Genomic DNA, 20,332 nt, shown 5'->3' with positions numbered 1-20,332 from the left:
ACCTTTGACCCCAAATATGTGAGGACCCCATAGACACTGGGTAATAACAATGCATGTGTGCCAGTGGTGTCACTGTCCTACGTAATTTGTGGGAGAAGAAGCATTTTAAAGGTATTTCGTTTTATACCGGAAGTGGCCCCTTAATGACCTTTGACCATAAATAAAAAATACCACATATATACAGGGTAACTACAATTTATGTGTGAACATACCGTTATTGTCCTATGTTTTTCTTAGCAAATAAAAAAATTTGAAGGTTTTTCGTTTTATACCGGAAGTGACCCCTTAATGACCTTTGACCCCAAATCTGTGAGGACCCCATAGACACTGGATAATATCAATGCATGTGTGCAAGTGGTGTCACTGTCCTACGTAATCTGTGAGAGAAGAAGCATTTTGAGTTGAAATCACGTTTTGACCCCTATGACCCCTGCGTGACCTTTGACCCCACGAGTTTCATATGACATGTAGGGGCATGGTCAATGATGGTTGTGACCAAGTTAGGTTAAAATCGGTGTACGCATGTAAGTGCTAGAGCAAATGTAGTGGTCGGCAGAAAGAAGAAGAAAGAAGAAGAAAGAACCTGTAAGAAAAAAGACACAGCCGTGACTAACGTCACGGCTGTGTAACTAGACTAAGCTGTGGTCTAACCCACGAACACAGCCGTGTTGTTACCCCTAATGACCTTTGACCCCAAAATATATGAAAACGGCCATAGATATTGGCTAATGTCAATGCATGGGGGCATGTGGCACCACTTTGCTATGTTACTTGTGGCAGAAGGGGCATTTTGAAGGTTTTTCGTCTCAGACCGGAAGTGACCCCTTAATGACATTTGACCCCAAATAAAAAATACCACATATGAATTGGGTACCCACAATTCATGTGTGAACATACCGTTACTGTCCTATGTTTTTCTTAGCAAATAAAAAATTTTGACGGTTTTTCGTTTTATACCGGAAGTGACCCCTTAATGACATTTGACCCCAAATAAAAAAATACCACATATGAATTGGGTGCCCACAATTCATGTGTGAACATACCGTTACTGTCCTATGTTTTTCTTAGCAAATAAAAAAAAAATTGAAGGTTTTTTCGTTTTATACCGGAAATGACCCCTTAATGACTTTTGACCCCAAATCTGTGAGGACCCCATAGACACAGGGTAATAACAATGCATGTATGCAAGTGGTGTTACTGTCCTACGTAATTTGTGGGAGAAGAAGCATTTTAAAGGTATTTCGTTTTGTACCGGAAGTGGCCCCTTAATGACCTTTGACCCTAAATAAAAAATACCACATATACACAGGGTAACTACAATTTATGTGTGAACATACCGTTACTGTCCTATGTTTTTCTTAGCAAATAAAAATTTTTGAAGGTTTTTCGTTTTATACCGGAAATGACCCCTTAATGACCTTTGACCCCAAATCTGTGAGGACCCCATAGACACTGGATAATAACAATGCATGTGTGCGAGTGGTGTCACTCTCCTACGTAATCTGTGAGAGAAGAAGCATTTTGAGTTGAAATCACGTTTTTGACCCCTATGACCCCTGCTTGACCTTTGACCCCACGAGTTTCATATGACATGTAGGGGCATGGTCAATGATGGTTGTGACCAAGTTAGGTCAAAATCGGTACAAGCATGTAAGTGCTAGAGCAAATGTAGTGGTCGGCAGAAAGAAGAAGAACTAGACTAAGCTGTGGTCTAACCCACGAACACAGCCGTGTTGTTATCCCTAACGACCTTTGACCCCAAAATATATGAAAACGGCCATAGACATTGGCTAATGTCAATGCATGGGTGCATGTAGCACCACTTTGCTATGTTACTTGTGGCAGAAGGGGCATTTTGAAGGTTTTTCGTCTCAGACCGGAAGTGACCCCTTAATGACATTTGACCCCATATAAAAAATACCACATATGAATTGGGTACCCACAATTCATGTGTGAACGTACCGTTACTGTCCTATGTTTTTCTAAGCAAATAAAAAATTTTGACAGTTTTTCGTTTTATACCGGAAGTGACCCCTTAATGACATTTGACCCCAAATAAAAAATACCACATATGAATGGGTTACCAACAATTCATGTGTGAACATACCGTTACTGTCCTATGTTTTTCTTAGCAAATAAAAATTTTTGAAGGTTTTTCGTTTTATACCGGAAGTGACCCCTTAATGACCTTTGACCCCAAATCTGTGAGGACCCCATAGACACTGGGTAATAACAATTCATGTGTGCAAGTGGTGTCACTGTCCTACGTAATTTGTGGGAGAAGAAGCATTTTAAACGTATTTCGTATTATACCGGAAGTGGCCCCTTAATGACCTTTGACCCTAAATATAAAAATACCACATATACACAGGATAACTACAATTTATGTGTGAACATACCGTTACTGTCCTATGTTTGTCTTAGCAAATAAAAAAATTTGAAAGTTTTTCGTTTTATACCGGAAGTGACCCCTTAATGACCGTTGACCCAAAATCTGTGAGGACCCTATAGACACTGGATAATAACAATGCATGTGTGCAAGTGGTGTCACTGTCCTACGTAATCTGTGAGAGAAGAAGCATTTTTAGTTGAAATCACGTTTTTGACCCTATGACCTCTGCGTGACCTTTGACCCCACGAGTTTCATATGACATGTAGGGGCATGGTCAATGATGGTTGTGACCAAGTAAGGTCAAAATCGGTGTAAGCATGTACGTGCTAGAGCAAATGAAGTGGTCGGCAGAAAGAAGAAGAAAGAAGAAAGAAAGAAGAAAGAACCTGTAAGAAAAAAAAGACACAGCCGTGACTAACGTCACGGCTGTGTAACTAGATTAAGCTGTGGTCTAACCCACGAACACAGCCGTGTTGTTATCCCTAACGACCTTTGACCCCAAAATATATGAAAACGGCCATAGACATTGGCTAATGTCAATGCATGGGTGCATGTAGCACCACTTTGCTATGTTACTTGTGGCAGAAGGGCATTTTGAAGGTTTTTCGTCTCAGACCGGAAGTGACCCCTTAATGACATTTGACCCCATATAAAAAAATACCACATATGAATTGGGTACCCACAATTCATGTGTGAACATACCGTTACTGTCCTATGTTTTTCTAAGCAAATAAAACATTTTGACGGTTTTTCGTTTTATACCGGAAGTGACCCCTTAATGACATTTGACCCCAAATAAAAAAATACCACATATGAATTGGGTACCCACAATTCATGTGTGAACATACCGTTACTGTCCTATGATTTTCTTAGCAAATACAAAAAATTGAAGGTTTTTCGTTTTATACCGGAAGTGACCCCTTAATGACCTTTGACCCCAAATCTGTGAGGACCCCATAGACACTGGGTAATAACAATGCATGTATGCAAGTGGTGTTACTGTTCTACGTAATTTGTGGGAGAAGAAGCATTTTAAAGGTATTTCGTTTTATACCGGAAGTGGCCCCTTAATGACCTTTGACCCTAAATTAAAAAATACCACATATACACAGGGTAACTACAATTTATGTGTGAACATACCGTTACTGTCCTATGTTTTTCTTAGCAAATAAAAAAAATTGAAGTTTTTTCGTTTTATACCGGAAGTGACCCCTTAATGACCTTTGACACCAAATCTGTGAGGACCCCATAGACACAAGATAATAACAATGCATGTGTGCAAGTGGTGTCACTGTCCTACGTAATCTGTGAGAGAAGAAGCATTTTGAGTTGAAATCACGTTTTTGACCCCTATGACCCCTGCGTGACCTTTGACCCCACGAGTTTCATATGACATGTAGGGGCATGGTCAATGATGGTTGTGACAAAGTTAGGTCAAAATCGGTGTAAGCATGTAAGTGCTAGAGCAAATGTAGTGGTCGGCAGAAAGAAGAAAGAAAGAAGAACTAGACTTAGCTGTGGTCTAAGACCACGAACACAGCCGTGTTTTGACGCCTTAATGACCTTTGACCTCAAAATATATAAAACGCCCATAGACATTGGCTAATGTCAATGTATGGGTGCAAGTGGCACCACTTTGCTATGTTATTTGTGGCAGAAAGGGGCATTTTGAAGGTTTTTCGTCTCAGACCGGAAGTGACCCCTTAATGACCTTTGACCCCAAATGAAAAAATACCACATGTACAATAGGTAAACACAATTTACGTGTGAATATACCATCACCCTCCAATGTTTTTCTTAGCAAATAAAAAATTTTGAAGGTTTTTCGTTTTATACCGGAAGTGACCCTTAATGACCTTTGATTCCAAATTTGTGAGGACCCCATAGACACTGGGTAATAACAATGCATGTGTGCAAGTGGCGTCACTGTCATACGTAATTTGTGGAAGAAGAAGCATTTTAAAGGAATTTCGTTTTATACCGGAAGTAGCCCCTTAATGACCTTTGACCCTAAATGAAAAAATACCACAAATGCACAGAGTAACTACAATTTATTTGTGAACATACCGTTACTGTCCTATGTTTTTCTTAGCAAATAAAAATTTTTGAAGGTTTTTCGTTTTATACCGGAAGTGACCCCTTAATGACCTTTGACCCCAAATCTGTGAGGACCTCATAGACACTGGCTAATAACAATGCATGTGTGCAAGTGGTGTCACTCTCCTACGTAATCTGTGAGAGAAGAAGCATTTTGAGTTAAAATCACGTTTTTGACCTCTATGACCCCTGCGTGACCTTTGACCCCACGAGTTTCATATGACATGTAGGGTCATGGTCAATGATCATTGTGACCAAGTTAGGCCAAAATCGGTGCAAGAATGTAAGTGCTAGAGCAAATGTAGTGGTCGGCAGAAGAAAGAAGAAAGAAAGAAAGAACCTGTAAGAAAAAAGACACAGCCGTGACTAACGTCACGGCTGTGTAAAGAAAGAAGAAAGAAAGAAGAAAGAACCTGTAAGAAAAAAGACACAGCCGTGACTAACGTCACGGCTGTGTAAAGAAGAAAGAAAGAAGAAAGAACCTGTAAGAAAAAAGACACAGCCGTGACTAACGTCACGGCTGTGTAAAGAAGAAGAAAGAACTAGAGTCAACAGACGCTGATACAAGCCGCAATTTGACCCCTATAACTTGACCCCTGGGTTACGGATGGGGTCAACTGCTCTTGCATTGTGCTTAGGAGGTCATAAGAAATATTCCTGGTGAATTTCAGCTTAATCGGAACTTATACATGGATTTTGATTTTTTGAAAATTTTGATTGACCTTTTGACCCCGTTAATGACCTTTGACCTCAATGAAAAAAAAACCTTGTTTACACCGACAAAATGCATTGTTCCAATTTTAATTAAAAATTCTAACATGTTTAGTTCTTGAGATAAAAATTCTTAAAGTTATTCAGCTAAAAACAGGAAGTGACCCCTTAATGACCTTTGACCCCCAAAATAAAAATACCATGCATACATCAGGGAACACTGATTCATGTATGATGGTTATATTACTCTGGTCTGTTTACATTTTGAGATAAATTTTTTTGAATATTTCGGTTTTGACCGGAAGTAACCCCTTAATGACCTTTGACCCCAAAACTGTAGGCATCCTAAAGACCCTGGCTAGTAGCGATGCATGTGTGCTAAAGGCGACTCTCTGCTATATAATTTGTAAAGACAGTGATTTTTTTGAATATTTTTAGCTTTCAGACCGGAAATGACCCCCTTAATGACCTTTGACCTCAACTCTTTTTAGCAAGGTATAAGCACTGCTACATGTTGATTCATATGCATGAGTCACATGATCATTGCATGTAATTTGTGGAAGGAGTAGCATTTTTTGTGAAATCACATTTTTGACCATTATAGCTAGGTCAAAGGTCACAGCGAGGTCAAAGTCAAATGGAAGGTTTGGCCTAGCCCAATGGTCATTTGGGTCAACTTTGGTTGAAATCTGTCAATCCCTTGCGGAGCTACATGCAGTTGATTGCGGTTGCCAGAAGAAAGAAAGAAAGAAGAAAGAAGAAAGAATTGAGAAGAGACAGAACAAGCCGACATCCGTCGTCGGCTTGTAAAGAAGAAAGAAGAATTGAGAAGAGACAGAACAAGCCGACATCCGTCGTCGGCTTGTAAGAATTGAGACTAGAGTCAACAGACGCTGATACAAGCCGCAATTTGACCCCTATAACTTGACCCCTGGGTTACGGATGGGGTCAACTGCTCTTGCATTGTGCTTAGGAGGTCATAAGAAATATTCCTGGTGAATTTCAGCTTAATCGGAACTTATACATGGATTTTGATTTCTTGAAAGTTTTTGATTGACCTTTTGACCCCTTTAATGACCTTTGACCACAATGTAAAAAAAACCCTATGTACACCGACAAAATGTATTGTTCGAATTTTAATTAAAAAATTCTAACATGTTCAGTTCTTGAGATAAAAATTCTTGAAATTATTCAGCTAAAAACAGGAAGTGACCCCTTAATGACCTTTGACCCACAAAATAAAAATACCATGCATACATCAGGGAACACTAATTCATGTATGTTGGTTATATTATTCTGGTCTGTTTACATTTTGAGATAAAACAATTTTGAACATTTTTGGTTTTTGACCGGAAGTAACCCCTTAATGACCTTTGACCCCAAACCTGTAGGCATCCTAAAGACCCTGGCTAGTAGCAATGCATGTGTGCTAATGGCGACTCTCTGCTATATATTTTGTAAAGACAGTGATTTTTTGAATATTTTTAGCTTTCAGACCGGAAATGACCCCTTAATGACCTTTGACCTCAATTCTTTTTAGGAAGTTTTAAGCACTGCCACATGTTGATTCATATGCATGAGTCACATGATCATTGCATGAAATTTGTGGAAGGAGTAGCATTTTTTTGTGAAATCACATTTTTGACCATTATAGCTAGGTCAAAGGTCACAGCGAGGTCAAAGTCAAATGGAAGGTTTGGCCTAGCCCAGTGGTCATTTGGGTCAACTTTGGTTGAAATCTGTCAATCCTTTGCGAAGCTAGATGCAGTTGATTGGTTGCCAGAAGAAAGAAAGAAGAACGAGATCTGATTGCGTTCGCCTGCGACCGCGAGGATGCACAGCCAGCAGTGACAAATGAATCTGTGAGAACCGGAAGTGATCCCTTAATTACCTTTGACCCCGCAAAAATATTACATAGTGCTTAGGATGTCATAAGGAATATTCCTGGTGAATTTCAGCTTAATCGGAACTTATACATGGATTTTGATTTTATTTAAATTTATAATTGACCTTTTGACCCCCTTAATGACCTTTGACCTCAATGAAAAAAAACCTCATGTACACCGACAAAATGCATTGTTCCAATTTTAATTAAAAAATTCTACCATGTTTAGTTGTTGAGATAAAAATTCTTAAAGTTATTTAGCTAAAAACAGGAAGTGACCCCTTAATGACCTTTGACCCCAAAAATAAAAATACCATGCATACATCAGGTAACACTGATTCATGTATTATGATTATATTACTCTGGTCTGTTTACATTTTGAGATAAAAAAATTTTAAACTTTTTTGATAATTTTGATTTTTGACCGGAAGTAACCCTTAATGACCTTTGACCCCAAAACTGTAGGCATCCTAAAGACCCTAGCTATTAGCGATCCATGTGTGCTAATGGCGACTCTCTGCTATGTAATTTGTAAAGACAGTGATTTTTTGAATATTTTTTACAAATTTTTCAGACTTTTACCGGAAGTGACCCCTTAATGACCTTTGATCCCAATTATGTGAGGAACTTTTAGACACTGGCTATAGATGATGCATGTGTGTAAGTGACGTCACGGTGCTATGTAATATGTGGGAGGAGTAGCATTTTTAGTGAAAATCCAAGTTTTGGCCATTGACCGGAAGTGGATGACATTGGACCGGAAGTTGATCATTTGACATCTGTGGCACCACCAAACGGTTCTACTGACCAAGTATGGTCAACATGCCTGAAAGCATGTGGCTACGATGGCTGATTATGATGTTGACAGAAGAAGAAGAAAGAAAGAAAGAAGAACGCGGTAAAAAGAAAGCACAGCGCCGATGGCGGCTGTGCAAAGAAAGAAATAAAGAAAGAATTGAGAAGAGACAGAACAAGCCGACATCCGTCGTCGGCTTGTAAAGAGACAGAACAAGCCGACATCCGTCGTCGGCTTGTAAAGAAAGAATTGGAAGAAGACAGAACAAGCCGACATTCGTCGTCGGCTTGTAAGAAGAAAGAAGAAACTAGAGTCAACAGACGCTGAATACAAGCCGCAATTTGACCCATATAACTTGACCCCTGGGTTACGGATGGGGTCAACTGCTCTTGCATTGTGCTTAGGATGTCATAAGAAATATTCCTGGTGAATTTCAGCTTAATCGGAACTTATACATGGATTTTGATTTTTGAAAATTTTTGATTGACCTTTTGACCCCCTAATGACATTTGACCTCAATGAAAAAAAAACCTCATGTACACCGACAAAATGTATTGTTCCAATTTTAATTAAAAAATTCTACTATGTTTAGTTGTCGAGATAAAAATTCTTAAAGTTATTTAACTAAAAACAGGAAGTGACCCCTTAATGACCTTTGAACCCCAAAATAAAAATACCATGCATACATCAAGTAGAACGAATTCATGTATGATGGTTATATTACTCTGGTCTGTTTACATTTTGAGATAAAAATCTTTTGAACATTTTGGTTTTTGACCGGAAGTAACCCCTTAATGACCTTTGACCCCAAAACTGTAGGCATCCTAAAGACCCTGGCTAGTATCAATGCATGTGTGCTAATGGCGACTCTCTGCTATGTAATTTGTAAAGACAGTGATTTTTTGAATATTTTTTAGACTTTGACCGGAAATGACCCCTTAATGACATTTGACCCCTTATCTGAGCACACCCTATAGACACCGACTAAAGTCGAGTCACATGTTATAGCCATGTCCTCGTCGCATGAAATTTGTGGAAGGAGTAGCATTTTTTGTGAAATCCCATTTTTGACTATTATAGCTAGGTCAAAGGTCACAGTCAGGTCAAAGTCAAATGAAACGTTTGGCCTAGTCCAGTGGTCATTTGGCTCAAGTATGGTTGAAATCTGTCGAAGCATAAGAGAGCTAGGGCGAAACGTGGCAAGTCACGCAAAATGTCACGAGTTGCCAGAAGAAGAAGAATTGGGAAGAGACAGAACTAGATCTGGTTACAGATCTGGACCTAGCCGGGGCCGGAAATGCCAGTCTTAACTTAAAGTTTGACCTTTGACCGGCTATTATGGACATCTCAAACCATTAATGGTGCATCACTGTAGCATAAAGGGGCTTTATCCGTCTTCCATAGGCTGAGATACAGCTACTTTTCCGTAATTTTATACATTTTTTGCAAATTTGACGTTTTGACATCCTTAATGACCTTTGACCCCAACAACAAAAAAAACCTCATACACACCGCAAAAATGCATTGTCACAGTTTAAATTTTAAAAATCTGCTTTGCTTAGTTATGGAGATAAAAATTCTTGAAGTTATTTAGCTTAATACCGGAAATGACGTCTAAATGACCTTTGACCAAAAAAATAAAAATACCGTGCATACATCGGGTAACACTTATGCATATATGAAGTTTATGTCACTCTGGTCTGGTTACGTTTTGAGATATAAAAAAATGAACATATTTGATGATTTTTAGTTTTTGACCGGAAGCGACCCCTTAATGACCTTTGACCCCAAAACTGTTGACACTCCAAAGACCCTGGTTGGTAGCAATGCATATGTGCTAATGACAACACTCTGCTATGTAATTTGTAAAAACAGTGATTTTTTGAATATTTTTAGCTTTCAGACCGGAAATGACCCCCTTAATGACCTTTGACCCCTTATCTGTGAACACCCTATAGACACTAGATATAGCCGATGCATATGTGCAAGTGACATTATCGTACTTAGTAATTTGTGGCAGAAGAAGCATTTTGAAGATATTTGGTTTTATACCGGAAATGACCCCTTAATGACATTTGACCTCAAATTTGTGAACACCCAATAGACACTGGATATAGCTGATGCATATGTGCAAGTGACGTCATTGTACGATGTAACATGTAAGAGAAGAAGCATTTTGAAATTTGTTGCCAGAAAGAAGAAAGAAAGAAGAAAGAAAGATCCGGTAGCATTTCAAGACCTAGCCGGTGTCCCGGCTAGGTAACAAGCCGACGTTCGTCGTCGGCTTGTAAGAATTGAGAAGAGACAGCACAAGCCGACGTTTGACGTCGGCTTGTAAGAAAGAAAGAAACTAGAGTCAACAGACGCTGAATACAAGCCGCAATTTGACCCCTATAACTTGACACCTGGGTTACGGATGGGGTCAACTGCTCTTGCACTGTGCTTAGGATGTCATAAGAAATATTCCTGGTGAATTTCAGCTTAATCGGAACTTATACATGGATTTTGATTTTTTGAAAATTTTTGATTGACCTTTTGACCCCTTTAATGACCTTTGACCTCAATGTAAAAAAACCTTATGTACACCGACAAAATGAATTGTTTCAATTTTAATTAAAAAATTCTATCATGTTCAGTTCTTGAGATAAAAATTCTTGAAGTTATTCAGCTAAAAACAGGAAGTGACCCCTTAATGACCTTTGACCCCCAAAATAAAAATACCATGCATACATCAGGGAACACTAATTCATGTATGTTGGTTATATTATTCTGGTCTGTTTACATTTTGAGATAAAAATTTTTGAACATTTTGGTTTTTGACCGGAAGTAACCCCTTAATGACCTTTGACCCCAAACCTGTAGGCATCCTAAAGACCCTGGCTAGTAGCAATGCATGTGTGCTAATGGCGACTCTCTGCTATATATTTTGTAAAGACAGTGATTTTTTGAATATTTTTAGCTTTCAGACCGGAAATGACCCCCCTTAATGACCTTTGACCTCAATTCTTTTTAGGAAGTTTTAAGCACTGCCACATGTTGATTCATATGCATGAGTCACATGATCATGCATGAAATTTGTGAAAGGAGTAGCATTTTTTGTGAAATCACATTTTTGACCATTATAGCTAGGTCAAAGGTCACAGCGAGGTCAAAGTCAAATGGAAGGTTTGGCCTAGCCCAGTGGTCATTTGGGTCAACTTTGGTTGAAATCTGTCCATCCTTTGCGAAGCTAGATGCAGTTGATTGGTTGCCAGAAGAAAGAAAGAAGAAAGAACGAGATCTGATTGCGTTCGCCTGCGACCGCGAGCATGCACAGCCAGCAGTGACAAATGAGTTATGACCCCGAATCTGTGAGAACCGGAAGTGATCCCTTCATTACCTTTGACCCCGCAAAATGTCATGAGGAATATTCCTGGTGAATTTCAGCTTAATCGGAACTTATACATGGATTTTGATTTTTTTTAAATTTATGATTGACCTTTCGACCCTTTTAATGACCTTTGACCTCAATGAAAAAAAAACCTAATGTACACCGATAAAATGCATTGTTCCAATTTTATTAAAAAAATTCTACTCTGTTTAGTTGTCGAGATAAAAATTCTTAAAGTTATTTAGCTAAAAACAGGAAGTGACCCCTTAATGACCTTTGACCCCTAAAATAAAAATACCATGCATACATCAAGTAACATTGATTCATGTATGATGATTATATTACTCTGGTCTGTTTACATTTTGAGATAAAATTTTTTTAAACTTTTTTGATAATTTTGGTTTTTGACTGGAAGTAACCCCTTAATGACCTTTGACCCCAAAACTGTAGGCATCCTAAAGACCCTAGCTAGTAGCGATGCATGTGTGCTAATGGCGACTCTCTGCTATGTAATTTGTAAAGACAGTGATTTTTTGAATATTTTTAACAAATTTTTCAGACTTTTACCGGAAGTGACCCCTTAATGACCTTTGATCCCAATTCTGTGAGGAACGTTTAGACACTGGTTATAGGTGATGCATGTGTGTAAGTGACGTCACGGTGCTATGTAATATGTGGGAGGAGTAGCATTTTTAGTGAAAATCCAAGTTTTGGCCATTGACCGGAAGTGGATGACATTTGACCGGAAGTTGATCATGTGACATCTGTGGCACCACCAAACAGTTCTACTGACCAAGTATGGTCATCATGCCTGAAAGCATGTGGCTACGATGGCTGATTATGATGTTGCCAGAAGAAAGAAGAAGAACGCGGTAAAAACAATGCACAGCGCCGATGGCTGCTGTGCAAGAAAGACTAGACTAAGCTGTGGTCTAACCCACGAACACAGCCGTGTTGTTACCCCTAATGACCTTTGACCCCAAAATATATGAAAACGGCCATAGACATTGGCTAATGTCAATGCATGGGTGCATGTGGCACCACTTTGCTATGTTACTTGTGGCAGAAGGGGCATTTTGAAGGTTTTCGTCTCAGACCGGAAGTGACCCCTTAATGACATTTGACCCTAAATAAAAAAAATCCAATGTTTTTCTTAGCAAATAAAAAAATTTGACGGTTTTTCGTTTTATACCGGAAGTGACCCCTTAATGACATTTGACCCCAAATAAAAAAATACCACCACATATGAATTGGGTACCCACAATTCATGTGTGAACATACCGTTACTGTCCTATGTTTTTCTTAGCAAATAAAAAAATTTGAAGGTTTTTCGTTTTATACCGGAAGTGACCCCTTAATGACCTTTGATCCCAAATCTGTGAGGACCCCATAGACACTGGGTAATAACAATGCATGTGTGCAAGTGGTGTCACTGTCCTACGTAATTTGTGGGAGAAGAAGCATTTTAAACGTATTTCGTATTATACCGGAAGTGGCCCCTTAATGACCTTTGACCCTAAATATAAAAATACCACATATACACAGGATAACTACAATTTATGTGTGAACATACCGTTAGTGTCCTATGTTTGTCTTAGCAAATAAAAAAATTTGAAAGTTTTTCGTTTTATACCGGAAGTGACCCCTTAATGACCTTTGACCCAAAATCTGTGAGGACCCTATAGACACTGGATAATAACAATGCATGTGTGCAAGTGGTGTCACTGTCCTACGTAATCTGTGAGAGAAGAAGCATTTTTAGTTGAAATCACGTTTTTAACCCCTATGACCTCTGCGTGACCTTTGACCCCACGAGTTTCATATGACATGTAGGGGCATGGTCAATGATGGTTGTGACCAAGTAAGGTCAAAATCGGTGTTAGCATGTAAGTGCTAGAGCAAATGAAGTGGTCGGCAGAAAGAAGAAGAAAGAAAGAAAGAAGAAAGAACCTGTAAGAAAAAAGACACAGCCGTGACTAACGTCACGGCTGTGTAAAGAAAGAAGAAACTAGAGTCAACAGATTCTGAGTACAAGCCGCCGGCGTTGACCTTTGACCCCTATAACTTGACCCTTGGGTCACGGATGGGAATCAACTGCTCTTGCATTGTGCTTAGGATGTCATAAGGAAGATTCCTGGTAAAATTCAGCTTAAACTTATACATGGATTTTTATTTTTTTTTATTTTTGATTGACCTTTTGACCCCCTTAATGACCTTTGACTTCAATGAAAAAAAAACCTTACGTACACCGACAAAATGCATTGTTCTAATTCTAACATGTTCAGTTCTTGAGATAAAAATTCTTGAAGTTATTCAGCTAAAAACAGGAAGTGACCCCTTAATGACCTTTGACCCCCAAAATAAAAATACCATGCATACATCAGGTAACACTGATTCATGTATGTTGGTTATATTATTCTGGTCTGTTTACATTTTGAGATAAAATTTTTTTTGAACATGTTTGGTTTTTGACCGGAAGTAACCCCTTAATGACCTTTGACCCCAAACCTGTAGGCATCCTAAAGACCCTGGCTAGTAGCAATGCATGTGTGCTAATGGCGACTCTCTGCTATATATTTTGTAAAGACAGTGATTTTTTGAATATTTTTAGCTTTCAGACCGGAAATGACCCCTTAATGACCTTTGACCTCAATTCTTTTTAGGAAGTTTTAAGCACTGCCACATGTTGATTCATATGCATGAGTCACATGATCATTGCATGAAATTTGTGGAAGGAGTAGCATTTTTTTGTGAAATCACATTTTTGACCATTATAGCTAGGTCAAAGGTCACAGCGAGGTCAAAGTCAAATGGAAGGTTTGGCCTAGCCCAGTGGTCATTTGGGTCAACTTTGGTTGAAATCTGTCAATCCTTTGCGAAGCTAGATGCAGTTGATTGGTTGCCAGAAGAAAGAAAGAAGAAGAAGAAAGAAGAAAGAATTGAGAAGAGACAGAACAAGCCGACATCCGTCGTCGGCTTGTAAAGAAAGAAAGAACTAGAGTCAACAGACGCTGAATACAAGCCGCGATTTGACCCCTATAACTTGACCCCTGGGTCACGGATGGGGTCAACTGCTCTTGCATTGTGCTTAGGATGTCATAAGAAATATTCCTGGTGAATTTCAGCTTAATCGGAACTTATACATGGATTTTGATTTTTAGAAAATTTTTGATTGACCTTTTGACCCCCTTAATGACCTTTGACCTCAATGAAAAAAAAACCTTATGTACACCGACAAAATGTATTGTTCCAGTTTTAATTAAAAAATTCTACTATGTTCAGTTGTCGAGATAAAAATTCTTGAAGTTATTTAGTTAAAAACAGGAAGTGACCCTTAATGACCTTTGACCCCAAAATAAAAATAATATGCATACATCAGGTAACACTGATTCATGTATGATGGTTATATTACTCTGGTCTGTTTAAATTTTGAGATAAAAATTTTTTGAACTTTTTGGTTTTTGACCGGAAGTAACCCCTTAATGACCTTTGACCCCAAAACTGTAGGCATCCTAAAGACCCTGGCTAGTAGCAATGCATGTGTGCTAATGGCGACTCTCTGCTATATAATTTGTAAAGACAGTGATTTTTTGAATATTTTTAGCTTTCAGACCGGAAATGACCCCCTTAATGACCTTTGACCTCAATTCTTTTAGGAAGTTCTAAGCACTGTTACATGTTGATTCATATGCATGAGTCACATGATCATTGCATGAAATTTGTGGAAGGAGTAGCATTTTTTGTGTTATCACATTTTTGACCATTATAGCTAGGTCAAAGGTCACAGCGAGGTCAAAGTCAAATGGAAGGTTTGGCCTAGCCCAATGGTCATTTGGGTCAACTTTGGTTGAAATCTGTCAATCCCTTGCGGAGCTACATGCAGTTGATTGCGGTTGCCAGAAGAAAGAAGAAGAAGAAGAAAGAAAGAAGAATTGAGAAGAGACAGAACAAGCCGACATCCGTCGTCGGCTTGTAAAGAAAGAAAGAATTGGAAGAAGACAGAACAAGCCGACTTTCGTCGTCGGCTTGTAAGAAGAATTGAGAAGAGACAGAACAAGCCGACATTCGTCGTCGGCTTGTAAGAAGAATTGGAAGAAGACAGAACAAGCCGACGTTCCGTCGTCGGCTTGTAATTATAAGAAGACAGAACAAGCTCGATGGGCCCATAAAAATCTAAGACCTTATAGTTGGCCCGTGATAAAGCACAGAACACATACATTAATAACAAGGTATAGGTATCTTTTCTTGGCTTTTACGGGCCCATTAAGGTATGTTTGCCTACTGAAATCCGGGCCCTGGCACAATATTCATTTGTTTAATATCACGTCGTATCCATGCATGTACTTGGGACTCCTGATTTACATATTTACTCCTGATTTACATTTTATATCAGATTTAGCAGCATGCTCTTCTCCTCTTGGAATGGAGAATAAGCAGATTCCTGACTCACGAATCACCAGCGATAAAGACGAGCCTAACTTCCCACATCGTGCGTTAAACGGCAGACTCAACAGCAATTCTTTTTGGAATCCATTACTTACGTCAGCAACCTGGATGCAGGTGTACCTTGGGTTGACAAAGACAGTTGTTGGTCTTGTGACACAAGGATATGATGTGAGCTGGGTGATGAGCTACTATGTGCAGACGCAAAGTTTTGGTGGAGAACCGCAAAACATGACGCATGATTCCAATGATTCTAAGAAGGTAAAAAGAACTATTCAGTGATCATACGAAAATGGTGTTCTTCTTTGACGATGATATTTACTATCCAAAGGCGATGACATGATGATGATGATGGTGATGATGATGAAATGATAATCGGTCATTTCAAATGTTGAGTTTTAGATTTTTAGTTTTGGTTTTGGTCACGTGGTTTCCTAATATCCTACCTAACCACTTGACTCACAAGATATTGAATTATTTGTTTTTACCTTTTGTTAAAAACTGAACATTTGTATCAGGCAGATTCGGTTTTCGTTTCAGTTTCTTATATGTGGTGTGAAGAAGAAAATTATTTGGTTTGAAGTTACCTGATCTAAGTATACAAAAGAAATGTTTACATTTCGCAGTGCAATATTCATGAGGAGAGAAATCGAGCATGTCGATCTACATTGAAAAACGTGGTTTAGAAAAACCAATAAATATTTTAACTGTGAAAAAATATAGACCATCGAAATATTTGCATTCGTCATTACAAAAGCGGCGACTGATTTGTTATAAACAAAATCGCGACATTACAAAAGCGGCGACTGAGGTGTTACAAACAAAATCGATCCATGTTTTTAATCCCATGAACCAGAATCAATGGAAGGCTATTATATATGACTTCCAATATAAGCTAATGACTTTTATTGAAGCAATTTTACTGGAAATTAAAATAGAAGATATAGGGGAAAAGAGAGAAGATAGAGGGGAAAGAGAGTTTGTGTGGGGAAAAGAGAGAGTGTGGGGGAGGTAAGGGCAGGGAGAAAGGGAAACAGATGGGAGAGAGCATTGGAAGTGAAAAGGGGAGGGGGAGGAGAGCTCGAGATAGAGAAGATATCGAATATAGGGGAAGCGAGGAGGGGGAGAAGGAGACACTTAGGGAAGAGGAGGTTATATAAATGGGGGAGAGGGGGCCTAGGTAAAAGGTATGAGTTGTGCTTAACGGGGATAATAAATTAATTCATAATCAAATCATCGCCATGCATCGTTTATGTTTCATACAAATATTCTTCATACAAATCACACATTATTGCTGTAAATATACTTATTTACAACTTCAGTATTCCCTTAAGGACAACACACGGCACTTTTTCTAAAAACAATGTAAGGAGTAAAGATTCAGCTACTGTATAATCACGTGTGACGTTCTACAAGACTCGTTGAAAATATTAAATATTCCACCTTTAAATTCTTTCATATTAGCTTTTTACAGGTAACATTGACGGGGACGGATCTGTTACCAATGCATTTGCCAGACCGATTGAGACTATTCTTATTCGGGTAGAGCCTGTTGATTGTAATGGTATATGCCAGTTACGGTTGGAAATATTGGGTTGTAACCGTCCTCTAACTCTGTCAAAAGGTATGTTTCCCAAAACCTAAGGGATTGTGGTAAAATTCCAAACTGCATATGTACAACAAAAAGATTTCGCCTGTAAATAGATCATTTCGTTTTTGAGAAAAAGTGCAAGTTGGTTGAATATTGTGATTAAATCACGTTTTGGCTAGATGTTATCATCGACGATGCAGCTAAAACCATTGGGCTCCAGCTGCGTGGATGACCTAAGGTTGTCCGTTTGAAGGCCGATAGCTTTAAAAGAGGCCTAAGATAAAACGCCTTTCTTGGACGTCCAAGATGCAATCTAAAAATTTCGCGGTAGACTTAAATCGACGAATCATAGAGCCAGAAAACAGAAACAGCCAATCATCTTAATTGCAATTCCAGGTAAAAACCACATGTGCCTTTGGCTTTGGTAGTAGGTTACAAAAAGTCACATCAAAAATTCCTCCGGAGCTTGTTTCCATAGCAACGGCAGATTTTATGATTTTAGCGATATCTGCTTATTTTGGGGTGAAAATAAGAGAAAATGTACACTTTTCTGAATTGCTCTTGACTTAACATTTGAGATCACATTAAAAATCAACCTTACCACCATAAAGTACCATCTGTGCACTTTTCCCAGGTGCAAAAAATATTTCAATAATATTTCCCCATGTGCAATTTTAGGTATGGGCAACATTGACAATTTAGCACTTTTGAAAAAAATCTTTGAAGTCAAAAAATAATTATTTTCCGTTAGGTGGTACTTGAGCAAACATTGCCCCTTCCAAATCTGGTAAAAAACTCTGGGGCTATTTGTCCTGTAAAGCCAGTGTTGCCAGAACGTTTGCCAATTTTTTAAAAATTCCATTTTTCAAAATAATGCATTTTCTACATATTTACTCATATAACTTTTTACACGACCAACTTAATTGAAATATTTACCCTTTGCATACAAGATTTGACACACAACTGCATCCGGAAGCAACACTTAAAGGCTGTAGAAGAGTCGTATTCTGCAAAAACCGATATTGCCAGAAAAACTGACTTTTTATATTTCCAATAAGCGCATTTTACTCTATTAAATTTATTTAATTAGTTGTTGAACTGTTACCGTTTCCGCTACAATCCCGGACATAAGTCGTTCGATCACTTGTGTCAAAGTAGGACTGTTTGAGACCGTATTTCTGATATACTTGACATATTAAAATGTCGCTTTCTTTGACGTAAAGTCTGAACCATTTCCTACTACTACAACCCTCCCCCTGCCCCACCAATCAATGTTGGATGTTTCTAGGGGTTCATGACCACAAAAAAAAAAAAAAAAAAAACATTGATCAGGGGGAATGGGGGCATATTTGGAGTACCCATGTTAAAGTGTTCGAACAATTATGACCTGGATTGTAGCTTTATCTGTACATTTGCTAGCACGATCTCATACAGGTTTTGAAGTTTGGTGTTGCCAGATAGTATGAAAAACTGTTGTCACCAAAAAAAAACATATTATTTTGTCATGATCACATGCTCTGTCGCCCAAAAGATCCCTTATTTTTCCTTTCAATCTGTCACCCAATACCCTTATATATCCATTTGAACAGCAACCATTCACCTATCACTGATTTTGTTACTTCTTTTGAAATAAGCCATCAAAACCATTTGAAGCCATTTAGAACTAGAAATTTTCGAGGCTCTCACCCAAAGACCCCCATTTCAAAAAAGGTCATATTTTTACCCAATGCCCCCCCCCCTAATTTAAATCAAAGCGGTCCGTCTGTCACCCAATTACAACACACTATAGCAACATGCAAATGATCTTAATGATGAAAAAACATCAACGCGATTAATGTTTCTAATCAACAGAAATAAACATATGTCCATTTTGTTTCATTCACATCTTTTACATTCAAGATGGCGTCCAAAATGGCCGCCAGAATAGCCTATTTCCTAGAGCAACATAAAAATGATATAATAATCAAGTATTATCAACGGAATGACCGGTTCTAATCAAAAGAAACATTTTGCAAAAAAAATGTTTCATTTGTATCTTTCCTATTCAAGATGGAATCCAAAATTCCACCAAAATAGTCTATTTCCAGTTAACTGTCTCGTAACCAAATACAAATATAGCTATATAATGAATATTTCAGACCAGTGAGCGAAATGAAATAAACATGACTTTTTATTTTTTGACTTTTCAGTTCGGGGAAAGGTATGGAGAATGCAGAGGTGTAGCCTAGTCAACTTCCTTAGCATAGCTGTATAGTCTAGTCAATGTTCCTAGATAGCTTTTGCCTAGTTAACCTTCCTATAGCTATAATAGCCTAGTTAACTTTAAATTTTCGTAACGTAACTGTAGCCGAGTCCACTTTCCTAACATATTAGTACTAGTACTTACAATCGTTTTGCAAGGATGGATTATGTATTACTATATAATACTAATAAAGCCATGACCATGCATGTTACCAAGAAGCTGAAAAAGTTATCATAATCCTAAGACTCAAGACCAAAAAGCATCTCAGTAGAACAACATAGGTGTTACAAAACCCAGTTATCCGACATCCGCCTAGTACAGTTTAATTGTCTCTAGACATTGCTAGAATGGCTTTTAGGCTATTATTTCTGATAACATTGATTAGTCACATGATAAAATAAATGTGTCTCAATCAACTAGCCCTGGCTTCTTGGTAATATTGTCATTATGTATTTCACCGACTCTCGCATTCTTTTACCATTGCTGGTACTTTTACCATTGCTGGTGCTTATAGTGTTATCGCCAGTTACCCGAAAAGACCCTTGTGTTTGGACATAGACCCTATAAATTCATATCTAGGGTCTATGGTGTGGACCGCGCACCTCTTGCATTTTACGAAAGTAGAGTGCTGAAAGACTCCTGATATGTAAAAGGCCCTAAATTGGTCATTCCTTACATTTTCTAGGTTATTCCAGACGATTTTCAACCAGAAAGTTAAGAAACACCCTTGATTCTAAACGTTTGCAGCTCCGAAAGACCCCCTTTTACCGGTTCGCCGTCAGCTCCCAAAGACCCACCATCTCAA

The 20,332-nt window shown here is 38.4% G+C and overlaps 1 protein-coding gene across 1 annotated transcript; it reads left to right on the top strand.

Annotated features, from left to right (window-relative positions):
- Positions 1–15,673: 15,673 nt before the first annotated feature.
- Positions 15,674–19,539, top strand: LOC140170527 (lactadherin-like). The gene is made up of 3 exons (XM_072193880.1): positions 15,674–15,955; positions 17,159–17,318; positions 19,475–19,539. Exons 1-3 carry the CDS (start codon positions 15,674–15,676, stop codon positions 19,537–19,539), a joined length of 507 nt encoding a protein of 168 aa, XP_072049981.1.
- Positions 19,540–20,332: the final 793 nt, after the last annotated feature.

This window comes from Amphiura filiformis, chromosome 14 (genome assembly GCF_039555335.1).
Source record: "Amphiura filiformis chromosome 14, Afil_fr2py, whole genome shotgun sequence".
In the NCBI taxonomy this organism is placed as follows: domain Eukaryota; kingdom Metazoa; phylum Echinodermata; class Ophiuroidea; order Amphilepidida; family Amphiuridae; genus Amphiura; species Amphiura filiformis.
Note: the sequence above shows the minus strand (reverse complement) of the source record. Positions and strands in the feature narration are given on the sequence as shown.